The sequence below is a fragment of the Platichthys flesus genome, chromosome 2, assembly GCF_949316205.1.
Source record: "Platichthys flesus chromosome 2, fPlaFle2.1, whole genome shotgun sequence".
In the NCBI taxonomy this organism is placed as follows: Eukaryota; Metazoa; Chordata; class Actinopteri; order Pleuronectiformes; family Pleuronectidae; genus Platichthys; species Platichthys flesus.
In genome coordinates, this window is record NC_084946.1 from 13891324 (window position 1) to 13905749 (window position 14426).

At 40.5% G+C, this 14426-nt stretch overlaps 1 protein-coding gene across 2 annotated transcripts; it reads left to right on the forward strand.

The window, feature by feature from the left end:
- Nucleotides 1-46: 46 nt before the first annotated feature.
- On the forward strand, nucleotides 47-11351 carry timeless (timeless circadian clock). Of its 2 annotated transcripts, XM_062399246.1 has the most exons (30): nucleotides 47-174; nucleotides 1081-1163; nucleotides 1273-1426; nucleotides 1547-1661; nucleotides 1780-1842; nucleotides 1935-2036; nucleotides 2847-3002; nucleotides 3088-3221; nucleotides 3502-3589; nucleotides 3682-3858; nucleotides 4002-4219; nucleotides 4501-4604; nucleotides 4801-4970; nucleotides 5058-5183; nucleotides 5360-5511; nucleotides 5871-5968; nucleotides 6197-6320; nucleotides 6442-6643; nucleotides 6745-6884; nucleotides 7203-7282; nucleotides 7397-7520; nucleotides 7616-7698; nucleotides 7838-7992; nucleotides 8137-8359; nucleotides 8588-8656; nucleotides 8774-8892; nucleotides 9260-9518; nucleotides 10150-10201; nucleotides 10285-10346; nucleotides 10845-11351. In XM_062399246.1, the coding sequence occupies exons 2-30, from the start codon at nucleotides 1082-1084 to the stop codon at nucleotides 10973-10975; spliced, it is 3762 nt and encodes a 1253-aa protein (XP_062255230.1). In that variant the 5' UTR covers nucleotides 47-174; nucleotide 1081; the 3' UTR covers nucleotides 10976-11351. The 2 variants fall into 2 exon arrangements, with proteins under 2 accessions (XP_062255230.1, XP_062255221.1); XM_062399237.1 differs by lacking the exon at nucleotides 47-174 and having other exon boundaries at nucleotides 1067-1163.
- Nucleotides 11352-14426: the final 3075 nt, after the last annotated feature.

The window sequence follows — 14426 nt, forward strand, 5'->3', positions numbered from 1 at the left end:
GTAGAATTCAGCAGTCGTGACGACATTCTACATCCGGTGTGTTGGCGCGAGACTTGTCCGCTCGGTCTTGTCAGAGACTTCAGACTGACTCCATCGCTGCACGTCTGCACAAAGACTGAACTCCTCCAGCTGCTGAACGCGACCCCCGAGGAGGAGCAACACTCAGACCTGCAGGTAACTCTATCATTGTCTCAAGCGGACCGGAAGTCTGAGCGCGCTGCTGCCAGGCTGCTGTGAACTGGAGCTAACCAGCGGCTACATAACATTAGCATTAGCAACAAGTGGAGTACATACTTCAGCTCATACTAACTAATATCATTGTATTTTATATTATGTTGTTGGTGCAGTGACGTGCAAGTCTCATTAATGTTCAAGCTGGTGATTATAACTGGATCTACTTCATATTCTGCTGCAATCAGGCAGTCTGATGTGAATCTATAAGAACAATAATCCAACAGCATTATTTGTAGACTGTAAAATAGAATGTACATTATTTGTCTCTTAATTTTATGCAGTAGCAATAGAAACAATGAAGTGCCTAAGGTACAAGTAACTCAAAATGTTATCAAAGTAAAACTTGAACTGAACAGAACATTTAATCATAATGTTATTGACATTTTAATATGGCTAAATATAATCTAGACATGGCAACAATATTTACTGCAGTTCAATATCTGTCAATAAAATGCTCCTGCATTGTTGAAACATAGTGAGGAGGTGCAGCACACCAACTGTTTTAAATGTTCTGCCTCAGATTAGTGAAATGTTTTACTGTTTATAAAGTGTCATCATTCTCTGCTCATGAAGAAGAGTTTAAAACCACAACCTGCACTCAGGAGCAACAACCAGTCTGGAAACTCAATAGAAATTATCATTTTAATTTAATCGTGATATTTACCAATATCAACTGAAAATGTTTAATCTTGATAACATTTGTGGTACTAATATAATCTCATGGGAGGTGACATTTTTGGCCAAACATAAAATGTGTCACAACAGACCATTATGGATCATAGTGTCCCCTGAAAATGTGTGTCTTCATTTCCTTTGTGCTGGCTGATGGTGTATGGACATATTCAGGATGAACTGCGAACTTCTGGCAACCTGCAGTGCTCTCGGCTATCTAGAGGGGGACACCTATCACAAGGAAACAGATTGTTTGGGTAAGTTGTTCTGAAGTGGTCAAATATTTAGTTACTAAGGAGAACAAGCTATTTATTTTTGCATTTAAAACGGTCATCGGTGAAATGTTTTACTCTATCTGTATTTCAGAGAGTGTGAAAGACTTGATCAGGTATTTACGCCATGAAGATGACACCCGTGATGTCCGCCAGGAGCTGGGAGCAGGCCAGATTGTACAGAATGACCTTCTGCCTATTATCACTCAACATGGGCAAGATAAAGCCTTATTTGATGCCTCTATCAGGTAAAAAAAACACTACAATATCATGCCATTTTTCTTTTTCATTTTTTTCTGGACACTGTAGTTGTTGGTAAACAAGTTAAACAATTGTCGCTCATATGACTCCTATCTCCTTTTTCTCAGGCTCATGGTCAACCTCACTCAGCCTGCTATGCTTTGCTTTGGTAAAGTCCCTGACGACCCTGTGTTTAGACATCACTTTCTGCAAGTGACATCTCATTTACAAGCCTATAAAGAGGTACCTGAACTCATTTAATTGCTTAAACACTTTATTTTATGTTTTATATTTATTTATATATATTTACGCAGTCAACATTGTGATATAGGATTAAGCAGAATGTGCTTTTTATTTTCAGGCATTTGCCAGTGAAAAGGTGTTTGGCATTTTAAGTGAGATGTTGTACAACCTTCTGCAACTGGTGAGTGTTTTACTGGTAATCCTCTTTGCCTCCGTCCTGCCTGTTAACTACATTATATAATGCTTATGTTTGCTCATGTGTTTCTCTGTCAGGACTGGGAGGAGAGGCAGGAGGAGGATAACCTACTGATAGAGAGGGTCCTGCTGCTGGTCAGGAACGTGCTTCATATACCTGCAGACCCCTGTGAAGAGAAGGTCTGATTCTAACATGAATACCATGTTTATTCTCATTGAGACAAACCCTAGTGATGGCGAGATGAAGCTTCATGAAGCTTTGAAGCTTTCCATCCAATTGGTTCGCTTATGGGCCGAAGCTTCATGGTGCTTCATTTGCTCTACTGCGCCATCAAGTGGACATTAAATGTAATGTAATTATAATGAAACCATGGCTTTGGTGTGTGAAGCTTTGAATTGAATAAACGAATTAATGATGTTTGTGATGCCAATACACGTACAAAATGGATAACAGTTAATTTATCTTTATTTAAAAACAACAGCTTCTCATCAGTACTGGGTTTCAGGCGGTTTAATTTTTTAGAGATAATTTCGCCTGCTTTAGAAACGATCATTTCACAGCGCACAGATAAGGCTGGGGTACAAGGAAAAGATACCGCAAGTTTCTACACGTTAGGAAATAAATTCCTTTTCTCCCTCCAATACTCAGAATATATTGCAAGCAAACGCACAATAAGACAAGTAGTGTGGGGGGGGGGAAATCCATTGCGTTTCGCGGCCCCTTTTATTTTGAATTTCACACCAAACCCGCGAACCCTTTCCTGAATCAGTGACGTGCTCGGCCGGCTCGCGAGGCTTCGAACGTCATCACATACGTCGTCAACACAAGCCTCGATACGCGCTTCATAAAAATCCTCCTTGATTACTCGACACACGCTTCGAAGCCTCGACACGGGAGGACACATCACTAACAAACCCCTTGGTTTAGCTTTCATCTCAGCTACCTTTAATTTCTCCTTCTCCAATCTTTGTCTGTCCTCCTCACTGTAGAAAGTGGATGACGATGCCAGCATCCATGACAGGCTGCTGTGGGCCATTCACATGAGCGGGTTTGATGACCTGGTAAAGTTCCTGGCGTCAGCTCAGAGTGAGCAGCAGTGGAGCATGCATGTGTTGGAAATCATTTCCCTCATGTTCAGAGACCAGGTTAGATTGAATATACTGATGTTGTTCACATAGAGATTGTCAGCTGTTTTCTGTCTTCTGAGCTCCTCCTCTTCCTCTCCTCTAGACCCCGGAGGCTCTGGTGAGCGCTGGTCACGCTCGTTCAACGGAGGAGAAGCAGAGAGACGTTCAGGAACTGGAGGTGTTGAGGCAGAAAGAGCTTGCAGAGAAACGTTCTCGCACTTTACAAAGAGGAACCAGGTGACGCACAAGCTCTTTACTGTCAAGGTCACAAGATGGACCAGTGGACATAAAGTCTAGTTTCAACTCAGCTTTATTAAAAAAGTAATAACAACCTTTACACTTTTCAAGGTAAATAAAGCTGCTATAAAGGAGTCAGGAAAATAAAACAAAACAAACCAAGTACAAACAATAATAGGTGTGTTTGTTGGAGGTACTAATTAAAGAAATACCACCAGACTGAAGAATATCTCTCTGCGTGCGCTATGTCACATTCTGTGTGATGGTCTTTCTCTTTTAGACACTCTCGCTTTGGAGGATCCTATGTTGTCCAAGGTCTCAAGGCAATCGGAGACAAAGATGTGATCTATCACAGAAATATTCATAATGTGAGTAGCTCCACTCATGTGAAGAAATCTTAGCATTAACAACCTTAGCAAAAATGATTTTAATACAGGTCTCTATTTCTTGTTTTTCTTAGTTCAAACATTACACTCATGACACAGGCAAAACGTTGAGACGGGTTCCAAAAAGGAATCGACAGGCCAAGGAAACTAAGGAGAAAAGACGTTCTGCCTTAAACGTGCGACTCTTCCTGCGAGAGTTTTGCATGGACTTCTTGGAGAACTGCTACAACCACCTCATGTATCTGGTCAAGGTAAGCCTCAGTGTCAGGAATGAGTCAGTGTATTAGATAGTATTACTGTAGAAAAAGTCAAACAGTCTTTTTTTATTTTATTTACCATTGACAGCCTACATATCACATGGTTTTTGACCCCTGTTTCCTCTTGTCCTCCACAGGAAAATCTGATTCGAGAGCAAACTCAGCAACATGATGAAACTTACTACCTCTGGTCCCTCAGCTTTTTCATGGCCTTCAATCGTGGCAACGGTTTCCGTGCTGACTTGGTTTCTGAGACCATTTCAATCCGTGCCTTTCACTTCATTGAGCGCAACATCACCAACTACTATGAGATGCTGCTGACCGACCGCAAAGAGGCCACATCCTGGTCCCGACGGTAAGAAGATCTCTGAAGCAGGCCTGCAAACATTTCAGAGTGACAAAGGTTGCACTTAAACCACAAAACAACCAGACTTATAAATGTATACCCTAACAGTGTCAAAGAGTAGTTTTCAAGCAATCAGATGGTCACGTTTGCATAATAAGCAATTCAATTACTCTCTGAATTTCAACTCCTGACAACGTTGTGTTTTGGAAGTTTCAACTTCTCAGCGTTGAAATGTTTGGTGGAGGGTGTAAAGAAAACGTTTGGGACTGATGTTTCTTTTTCTTCTCTAGGATGCACTTGGCTCTAAAGGCATATCAAGAGCTGCTGCTCACTGTGAATGAGATGGATCAGTCAAAGGATGACAGCATCCGTCAGAGTTCCAACGTTATTAAAAGTAAGATGCTCGCAGTATTTCATTTTGTGATAAAATTCTGGCATGTAGCCGGTTTTGGGGCTAACTGGACTCAGGTTCTCTCATCATTCCATTTTGCTTCAAATAAGGGATTTGTTATGCAACAAACTTGATTCAAATTCTTATCTAGATCTTGAATATGTCAACATTAAGGTCTCTATTTGTTGTAACCTTCCAGGTAACATCTTCTACCTGATGGAATACAGGGAGATTTTTCTAACGTTGCTGAGGAAGTTTGATGAAACCAAGCAGCCTCACTCTTACCTCAAAGACTTGGTGGAGTCGACTCATCTTTTCTTGCGCATGTTGGAACGCTTCTGCAAAGGTCGCAGAAACTTGATGGTTCAGGTAATAGTTAGTTTTCTAGTGCATGTGTAAATTTTTTCCATTAGCATCTGCTTGGATTATAAATATCTATCTGTGGTTGCTCTGCAGAAGAAGAAGGTGAGGCGCAAAAAGTCTCGAGGTGATAAGAATCTCCCAAATCCAGAGACAACTCCAGAAGCCCTGGCGGAAGCCTTCAGGATTGTGGAGGAGGAGCTGAAGACTTCAGGGTTTCAGGTCAGTGTAAGAATGGACTTCAAGACGGAGCAGAGAATATTTTTCATCTGAACTTGTGTTGTGTTGTAGTGGAAGTGTATGAGAGGCCCATTTATTATGTATTATGTATTATGAGTATTTCACATCTGAGAGTTTTTCTAAACTTGAAAATGTTTTTTCTGCTTTGCGGTGCACAGTTGTCAGAGTCTTTGACTGAAAGCATTGTTCCATTCGATGCCACATCTGAAACCCCTCTAGAGGAGCAGCGGACTGAGGCTATGGTAAGAGTTAAGGACGCCATGCTGGGTCGACTGGGACCAGAAGCACTGGCACTGCTGCGAGCTGCCAGGTCAGTTAGACTCAGTTATTTTTCTTTATCAATCAACATGTCTCGAGATTTTGTTTTTTTCTAAGAGTTTTCTAAGAGATGACATTTTAAAATACTTTAATCACCCTAACCAACAGTCCCAAATATTTATTTATTTTCAGATAATATAATGTAGAAAAAAAAGAATATTTACATAGAAACAGGAACCAATAAATATTTTGGGAATTGCTTGATTCGACTACAATAATCACCAATTCATTTTCAGAATTGTTTCTGATTCCTTTTGTAATTGATCATGTGATTTAAGCTGCTATTCCGACACCCTCTCAGACCGGTCACTTCTAGTTTTGTCTTTAAGATTGTCCCCTTGTCGTCCTCAGAGAGGTGTGGCCGGAGGGAGACGTGTTTGGTTCAGCTGATGTGGATCCTGAGGAGGAACTGGAGCTGCTCAAGCAGATCATGCACGCCGACCTGCCAAGTAAAACAATAACAGTGACCCTTTGTACTAAGGCCACATTTAACCATTATTTTGAGCATTGATTCCTCTGCCATACATTTTTTTTCTTGATGAAAATAATTCAAATAATCGATCTGTTGTTAAACTAGTGGATGACTCATGTTCTTGTGATTGATTTATTATTGGGGCTCTACTTTGTACCAGAGTGTCTATGAAGTGTTGAGGTTAAATGTTACCTTTTCATTTCAGGGTCCTCTCGTCCTGAGCCTGTGGTAGAGGAGGAGGATGATGATGGATTAGAGTTAGAAGAAGAAGAGTTGGAGTCCGTCCAAGTTTCTGAAACCGAGTTCAACTTTCTTGACTTCATCAAGAAGTAAGCAGAACAGTTGCACTAACTTTGAGGATAACCTCCATGAACGATACTTTTCCTAGCGCTTCTGCAAACAATTGGTGACTTTTCTATTAAGATGTCACCTTTCTCTTACTCTTCTCAGGTTTGCCAGCTCCAATATCGTGCATCCATACCTCGTCCTATTAAAATCCTTCTCAAAAAACTCTCCTCACACAAACCACTGCATCGTTCGAATGCTGCACCGACTGGCCTTTGACCTCAAAATGGACGCCCTGCTTTTCCAGCTGTCGGTGTTCAACCTTTTCAACAAAATCCTGAGTGACCCCGCTGCAGCTGCTTACAGGGTACAGTAATAACAGATAGGAGAGAGAATAAAACCTTTCTAATGACCTAGACTGTACAATACCTTAAATCCAAGATTCACCTTTCATTCTGTCCTTCACAGGAACTGGTGACCTTTGCCAAGTATGTGCTGAAGCGTTTCTTTTCACTGGCAACAGAAAACAACAAAGCATATGTTGAACTGCTGTTCTGGAAAAATGTGGGAGCTGTACGTGAGATGACGGAGGGCTACAACAAAGACGGGTCAGTTTCTCCATTTACTGTTTTTATTTATTGTTAGTTTGTGCCTAGCTTTGTATTATGTTAAATTTGCATTTGTTACTAAAATATAGGTCAAAGATGGACTTTGATCCAATTGATTTAACTTGATGGAACTCAGCAGGAGATTGTGGAGGAAGGACATGTGGCAGAGTAATTTGGTACCAGGATACCAGGCCTATATTCAGTATTATAAATTATTTAATATATAATTATTTTGCATCGGTGGAGGAACATAGGGGAAATCATGATCTGGCATTACTTATAACAAATTAGCAAAAATTGTCTCCCTATATATATCAGAGAGGGAACTAAACAAACCTGGACTGAGGAGGAGGAAGAGGAGTTGCGCAAGCTCTTTGAGGAGCACCGTCATTCTGAAGGTTTGCTTTCTCCTTGTTTGTTGTTCCCGCATCTTTTCTGTTTGTTGTGTTATTTGATGTAGTTTCATTGCCATGTACTTGTGAATTCCTTTTTCTCACTGTTCTTGTGTCTAGTGCCAGACATAGTGGAGACTTTGCTGCCATTGCTCAGCGGCAGCACCCGAAATCGGCGGCAGGTTGTGACGCAGCTGGTGCGTATGGGTCTGGTGGACAATGCTAAGGAACTGAAGAAACAGAAGTATGTACTCTAGAAAGAATATGAAGAGTAATGCTCTGTAGAAAGGGTTTACCAGGTTTAGAATCTGAACTGATGTGTTGTTTTTTTCCCCAAAGGATCGGTACCCGCATTGTACTTTGGACTGAGGAGCAGGAGGAGGAGCTGCAGATGCTGTTTGAGGAGTACAAAGATTCTGACGGTACTTGGCTCATTATGTAGTGCATGAGAGAATTAAGTGACCTTTCACTGTACCTGTCCCCTCTGTTCCAGTCCCTGTAGTAACAGTAGTCTCAGAAACACTTCATGGTTTGGGTGGTGACCCTCTTGTACTCTCACAGATGTGCTGGGTAATATCCTGAAGAAGCTCACGGCCAAGCGCTCCCGTGCACGAGTGGTGGACAAGCTGCTCAGCATGGGCCTGGTGTCTGAGAGAAGAGAACTCTATAAGAAGAGAAGTCGTAATGCTCACGGGAAGAGCTCTGGGAAAAAAATGGTAAAGTTATTTTAGATGTACGATCCATCTTTTTTGTAGAAAAGATTAAATATTTGAAGACTTACAAAATATAAGCTCCCTGTGATCTAGTATTTTTTTAAAGAAATGGTGTCGGTAAAATGGAGGGACTTTTTTTTTTGACAGACTGAAGAAGAGTTCCTGTCAGAACTAACACAAGGTGACCTGGATGATTCTATGGACAAAGATGAGGAAGAGGATGGAGAGGATGAGTCTGAAGAGAGTGAGGAAGATGAAGAGCAGGAGAGGGAAGAATCCCCAAATCACGTGCGGAAGAGCCAAAGTGTGCACGCCCCAGTGGAGAGGAGAGCTGATGTAGGCACCATGGTCACTGCTCTGCATCAGGGAGGTGAGACTACATCCAAACTTCTCTCTACTTTCTCTACCTTTATTAAAATCAAATGGCCAAAGGCTGAAATGTAAAATATTTGATAAGAATTTTGGTATATAATTTATTTATGAAGATAATGCTGGTCTGTTTTTTTATAAAGTATTAAGCAAGTATTTCCAAGACAATTATTTTGATCAAAATTTCTTGGACACAATGAATTAAGAACTGATTTCATGTTTTTATAAGGCATGTCTGGACCTCTGTTGTGGCTACAGAACTGTCTTAACAGAACAGCAAATGACCGAGAAGAAGATGGTGAGTGAAACTGTCAAAAACATTTTGGACTTGTTTCATTTCTTCATCTACTGTATTGAAAGTTATTTTAGGATTGGTGGAAGTTAAGTTTGAGTAAATAATATTGTTGCTGCCCAGGTCTGTCCCAGCCTGTGCCACTGGTCCCTCTGACCGAGACAAATGAGGACGCCATGGATAACAAGAGCATCCAGAGGCTGTTACGCAAACTGGGATTGCGGCCACCGGCAAATGAACAGGTGTTTATTTTTTTAATGATGTCACCAAATCAGTGCCATAACTTGTTTCTAATCTTTTGCTAATGACTGTTTTGTTGGGTTTGTGTTTGATTGCAAATAAACTAGATAATTCATTTGATAGATAAACAATATATAGTGTTGCCATCATTTGAAAATGTACTAGAAGGGCACTCAGTAGAGTGCACACTTCCACAAAGGCCCATCAGTCCCTTTATTATAAAACCGCATTTAAATACACTCGATCCAGACTTTTATTTGAAAAGGTACCAAATTTCACATGTTTATATTGTTGACTAACAAACAAATGCAAGTGAAAACATAACCTCTTTGGTGGAGGTAATTAACGGAGTTAATGTTTGATAACCAGGAAACTTTCTGGAGAATCCCAGCAAAGATCAGCGTATTCCAGCTCCGCAGTGCAGCTGCAGCTCTTAGTCTGAGAGAGGACGAACCCAGAGCTGGTGAGGAGCAGGAGAGACCCACGAGTCCACCTGAAAAACACCTTGAGGAGGAGAAGGGGGAGGAGAAGGAGGAGGAAGCAGAGGTGTCAGGTGAACAGAGAACTCAGGCTCTGAGAGCTCTGCTGCTCTCACGCAAAAGGAAACCCCGCACCACCAAGCATACAGGTATGTCTGGTCTTGCACAATCGTCGCCTTGTGGTGTCGGATGACACCAGTTAATTACAGCTTTCTCATAAAATGTAAGCATTAAGTTACATGGTGCACATTATATGCAAGTCAAGCAGCCAGGAATGTTGCATTTGACTTCCTGAGAATATACATAATTTCCCAACAAAATAATTGAAATCCATCGTGAAGACCGGTTCACCTGTGTTTTTATTATGTTTTCGGGTCTGTCCTATTTCATTGAACACAATATCTCAAGAATGCCTTGAGAGAATTTCTTCAAATATTCTCTTGGACCCAAGTTTGAAGTGATTCATTTTTAGGGCCTGGAGGTCAAAGGTCAATATCCCACTGACCTTATGTTTCTGCAAATGTTATATATCAGGGCAGCATGTAGGGAATTCAATTACATCTGGCACAATTAGTTTTGACTTGTACTCAAAGTGATCACATATTTCAATGGTCAAAAGTAAAGGTCACCGTGACCTTTTATGAAACTTGAAAACGTATGTACACAGAAACTGCACTGGTTGCTGGAGGCATAAAGCTGCAGTGTTGTATTTCTGGTTCCTTGTAAATCTGCTACTAATTGGATGGGTCGAGCATTAAGATTGTATTTGTGTTTTTTTAGCCTCTGTATCAGATTTCGCCTCCGTGGAGAATACAGGAAGTAAAGCTAAGAGGTGAGCTTTTCCCCTTTGTATTTGTTTATCAGATAAGAGATGTCTATTTTTTACATTTAATTCATCTACTTCAATCACATCAGGTCCCAAAAGAAGAAATCCGCTAAAAGAAGCAGAGTGATGGACGATGACGAGGAGGAGAATGGTATTTTACTCAATTGGTTTGAAACCAGCTTAGAAACTTGAGTTTTAATGTATTTAAGACATAGACTGTGTATAAAGATGGATGACACATCTCCACTTCCCCCTGTAGTTAAAAAATTAAGCAGAAATACCCATAAACACTGCAGTAGTGATTATGGTGTGGAGCGGCTGTATGACTGCTGATACATGCACTCGGCCAATAGTGAGTCAGTATCAGCTGTCAATTGTGATGTTAAGCTAATCAGAACTCTACTTACACCTACACCAGTGTGATAATAACTACCTTAAACAACATAATCCATCTTTGAGCAAAATGTATTTGCACTTGTCCCATCCACTAACATGCGTATGGTTTATGACTTATACTTTTTATGTATGTGTGTATATATATATATATATACATACATATGTGTCAATCTTTATGTTCAGTCTATGGTTAAATCTTGTAGAAGTGATGTTTAATCATATTTGCAGCATTAACACAGTTGTCTCTGCACAGAGGCGGACTCCTCCACTGCCATGGATATGGATACAAAGAGTGATGCAGATTCTGAGCAGGAGGATATCTCTGCTCCTGTTAAGCGTAGACGGAAGATGGTCTTAATTGATGAAGAGGAAGACGAGGATTAGTGATGAGCTTTAATGGACCGTAAAAGCTGCGGACACAAAAGACTGGGGTTTTGCTCGGAGGTGGATGCAGCTCTCTGGAGGAAGTTCATTCCAGACTGTAGAAACACTGTTAATAGAAGAACCGAGCAGCCCAAATAAATTATCACTTAGCCATGCCTCTTTGTCAGTGCAGGTCATATTTGCATTGATTGGACCATTTTCTGTAATAGTGCCTACTAAGTTCTGGGTTTTTTTCTATTCTGTAAGTTACTCTCCTTTGTTTTCCATTTTTAGACTTATTAATCGACAATTTCATCTTTTCCCACGTTTTACTTGTTAGCCTTTCAAAGTGCAATTCCTGTGAATTTATTAATAAAAAAAAGCACTCTTGTCAAAATAGTGTCTGACTGGGTGCCTTCGCCCTTTTCTTTCTTGCATTGCATCTTTCTGAACACTAGAGGGCAGTTAAGAGTTGACAGGATAATTTTACTTATTAGTGTAGGGAGTAATTGATCATGTATCATATTTAGAATATCTGAATTTAACTTTTTTTAAATACATGTGTATCACTCATAAGTTTTTTGATCTGAATTCTGAGTGTCCCTCTGCAGTGAGCGAGGACAGGCTCAGGAAAGACTAAATCCTTAATCGTGTTTGTGTCTTACTCTTTCTACTAAAATGACATGAACATATGTCGTTCGACAGAGCTTTCTTTAACACCGCGATCCCGTGTCCATCTGCAGTCACTGCCTGTAGTGGTTCACATTTTCCAGCTGTGTCGGCGGTGGTCTCTTGTCCTCACATCTGGACCACGTTAGTAACTTCCTGTCACAGCATCTGCTCTGCCCCCATCCCACTGAGCCAAAGGCAGAATCTGACAATCTACAGATACTGCTGTGAGTTCAGCATATGTGCACAGTGATTAGTGGGTGGGTGCTCTTCTTGGAGCTAAGAGGTTAAATGTACATAATTTCCTCTGCACACAAATGCCTCAAATGTCTCCATGAATTTAAGCTAAACCAGGCTGTATGGAAGCCTGAAGGGGACTACTTTAAATCCATAGTGTAAACCTGAATATCAAAATGTAGATCCACTGTAGCAGAATAATTTCCCATGTATGTATGTAGGGGGTTGTATCAATACAAATTAAAATGCAAGTGCAATTTTCATTTTCAGATACTTAGATGGGATTTTTCCTCATTATATTAAAGCATATGGGAAAAGCTGTTAGACATGCAATATTCAATGCTGTACCCCTGGACTGTATAAAAAAAATCAACATGACAGCTCTCTAAAAGTGAAGCCACTGTGTCTCGGCTGGCTGCAGTACAGGTCATAAATCCAACCACCTCCATGTTAATGGATGGGATATGGTCCAAATTAAACAGTGAATGTTTGTGTCAATCAAAGATGGTTTTTGTTGTCTGTTGTTATCACAATTATGTTTTTGAACCTGTGTTTATTGAACACTATTTGATGGTATAGAAATGTCATAATTGACAGAGTGGTCTAGTGTGTGTATCCATGAAACCTCAAAACACCGGCTCCATCCCCTGATCGCCTCTCGGCAGACTCTGGCTCCAAATGCGCAAGATGGCATATTCGTATCCAGGATAGTTTTAACAGGAGGAAGTGATACATATATGTTGCCAGGTTATGTATGAGTTGCCAGGTTTTCTGTCGTTGGCATTGAACCTCTGTCAGCTGGACACTGTCATCATAGCATTTCATCTCACAAAGCAAACTATTTGAAAGACTGTAAAACCTTGAATCATCAGTAAAAGTGCTAGATAAAATATAGATTATTAACAAGTTGATAAAACACTTTAAACTCAACTTATTATTTTTCTTCAGGATTAATCAACTCATTATTACTGCTTGCAAGGGAGTACTGGTTAGTAGTGTAACTTAACTTTTGCTGTAAAGAGCCTTCTTAGTCATTTGCAGTGCAGACTTTTTGGCAGATTTTTACAACTTGTCAATGCAATGTGATCTTTATTAATGGCTTAGAGCTGATCCAAAATTGTTCATATTTGAACAATTACCAAAATCCCTTTCTAAGGGTATTTTCACAAAATAGAGATGAAATGCAGACATGACTAACATACAACTCTGTCTCTACTGGGCCAGTAATAAGCTCCACATGTTTAGACAGTGACCAGAATTTGAATGTGAAGGCGGACAAGTTGAATTACAGGCTAACTCATTTTGTATTCCTGCTGCTCCACACTGAGGAGCACTGGGAATTCGCTGGGCTCATGGAGCACCAACTGGTGACACAAGACCCTGAGGATTGTGTTGGCTCTTTCAGAGGGAATGAGCTACAGCTGTGCGTGCAGAGACTGTGGGAGTGCTTCATTCCTCTCCGCAGGGTACAGCGGAGGAGGAGGAGTAGGTGGCTGTGTGGTGTGCCAGGGACAGGATCTTATTTATTTATAACAACGACTGTAGACAGTACGGCCACGATGCTAACAGCTCCACAACTGCTCCCACGTGTGCATTGTTTACTGCTGGCAGGGTGTTCACAGTTGACATAAACAAATGGGGATCACTTTATGGGTTTGGGATAGTCCCGCTGTGCAGATCATTAAGATACATCGATTATAGCTTTTGCCATGCTAGATTCCAGGTTTTCTTAGAGTGACTTGATCGTTGTGAAAACACATTTCCAGGGAGATACAGCAGTAGATTCTCAGTTTCTTGTGCTCTTCATAGGAAGGAGGTGATGTCATTGTGGACAAGCTCCATAAGCATTAGCATCTTCCTCTCCTGAAAAAACATCAACACCAACATTGTTGGTGCTCTTTCAAAAGTTTTAGCACAATGTGTAATGTGATATTGTCAGAAATTCCAGAAAAGCCACTCAATGATTGTTCCCTCAAGTAAAAATCTTAGTTTTAACCAAAGCATTATGTTTGAGCCTTTGTTTTGATGTAAGTACTGAGGGAAACGTGTCAACCAAAAACCCCTGAAGGGTGAATTCTATCACTTTCTTTGGCTTTTAAATGAAACATCAGGTCTTGATTTCCATTAACAAAACTAACGTTTCTACTTTCTGAAGGCGTGCTCAATATAATGAGCGGCACAATGCATCTGTTACTCACATGTGTGCAATACGACCTCCAGGCGTTTCCCTCTATGTTCTGGTTGCGAAACAATCTTCGCTGTATGTGAATGAAAAATAAATGAAATGTCAAATGTTGTTTTCATTTTCAAATTGTTATAACGTTGCATTTTAATTGACTTGAATAGGGCTTTCATCTAAAAGAAATCAAGTTACATTGTTTATATCAGGAGCCCACAGCTTAAGATCTTCTGATAAGGCCCTGCATGGTATTCATCTGGCAAAGCTGAAGACCACACGGCTTTGCTGTTTGGGCTTAAAGCTTCTGGAAAGGTTTACATGAGGAACTTAGAGTAGAAACTTCACTGTCGGTTTTATGTCATCTCTCAAAAGTTTCTTTCATTCTTT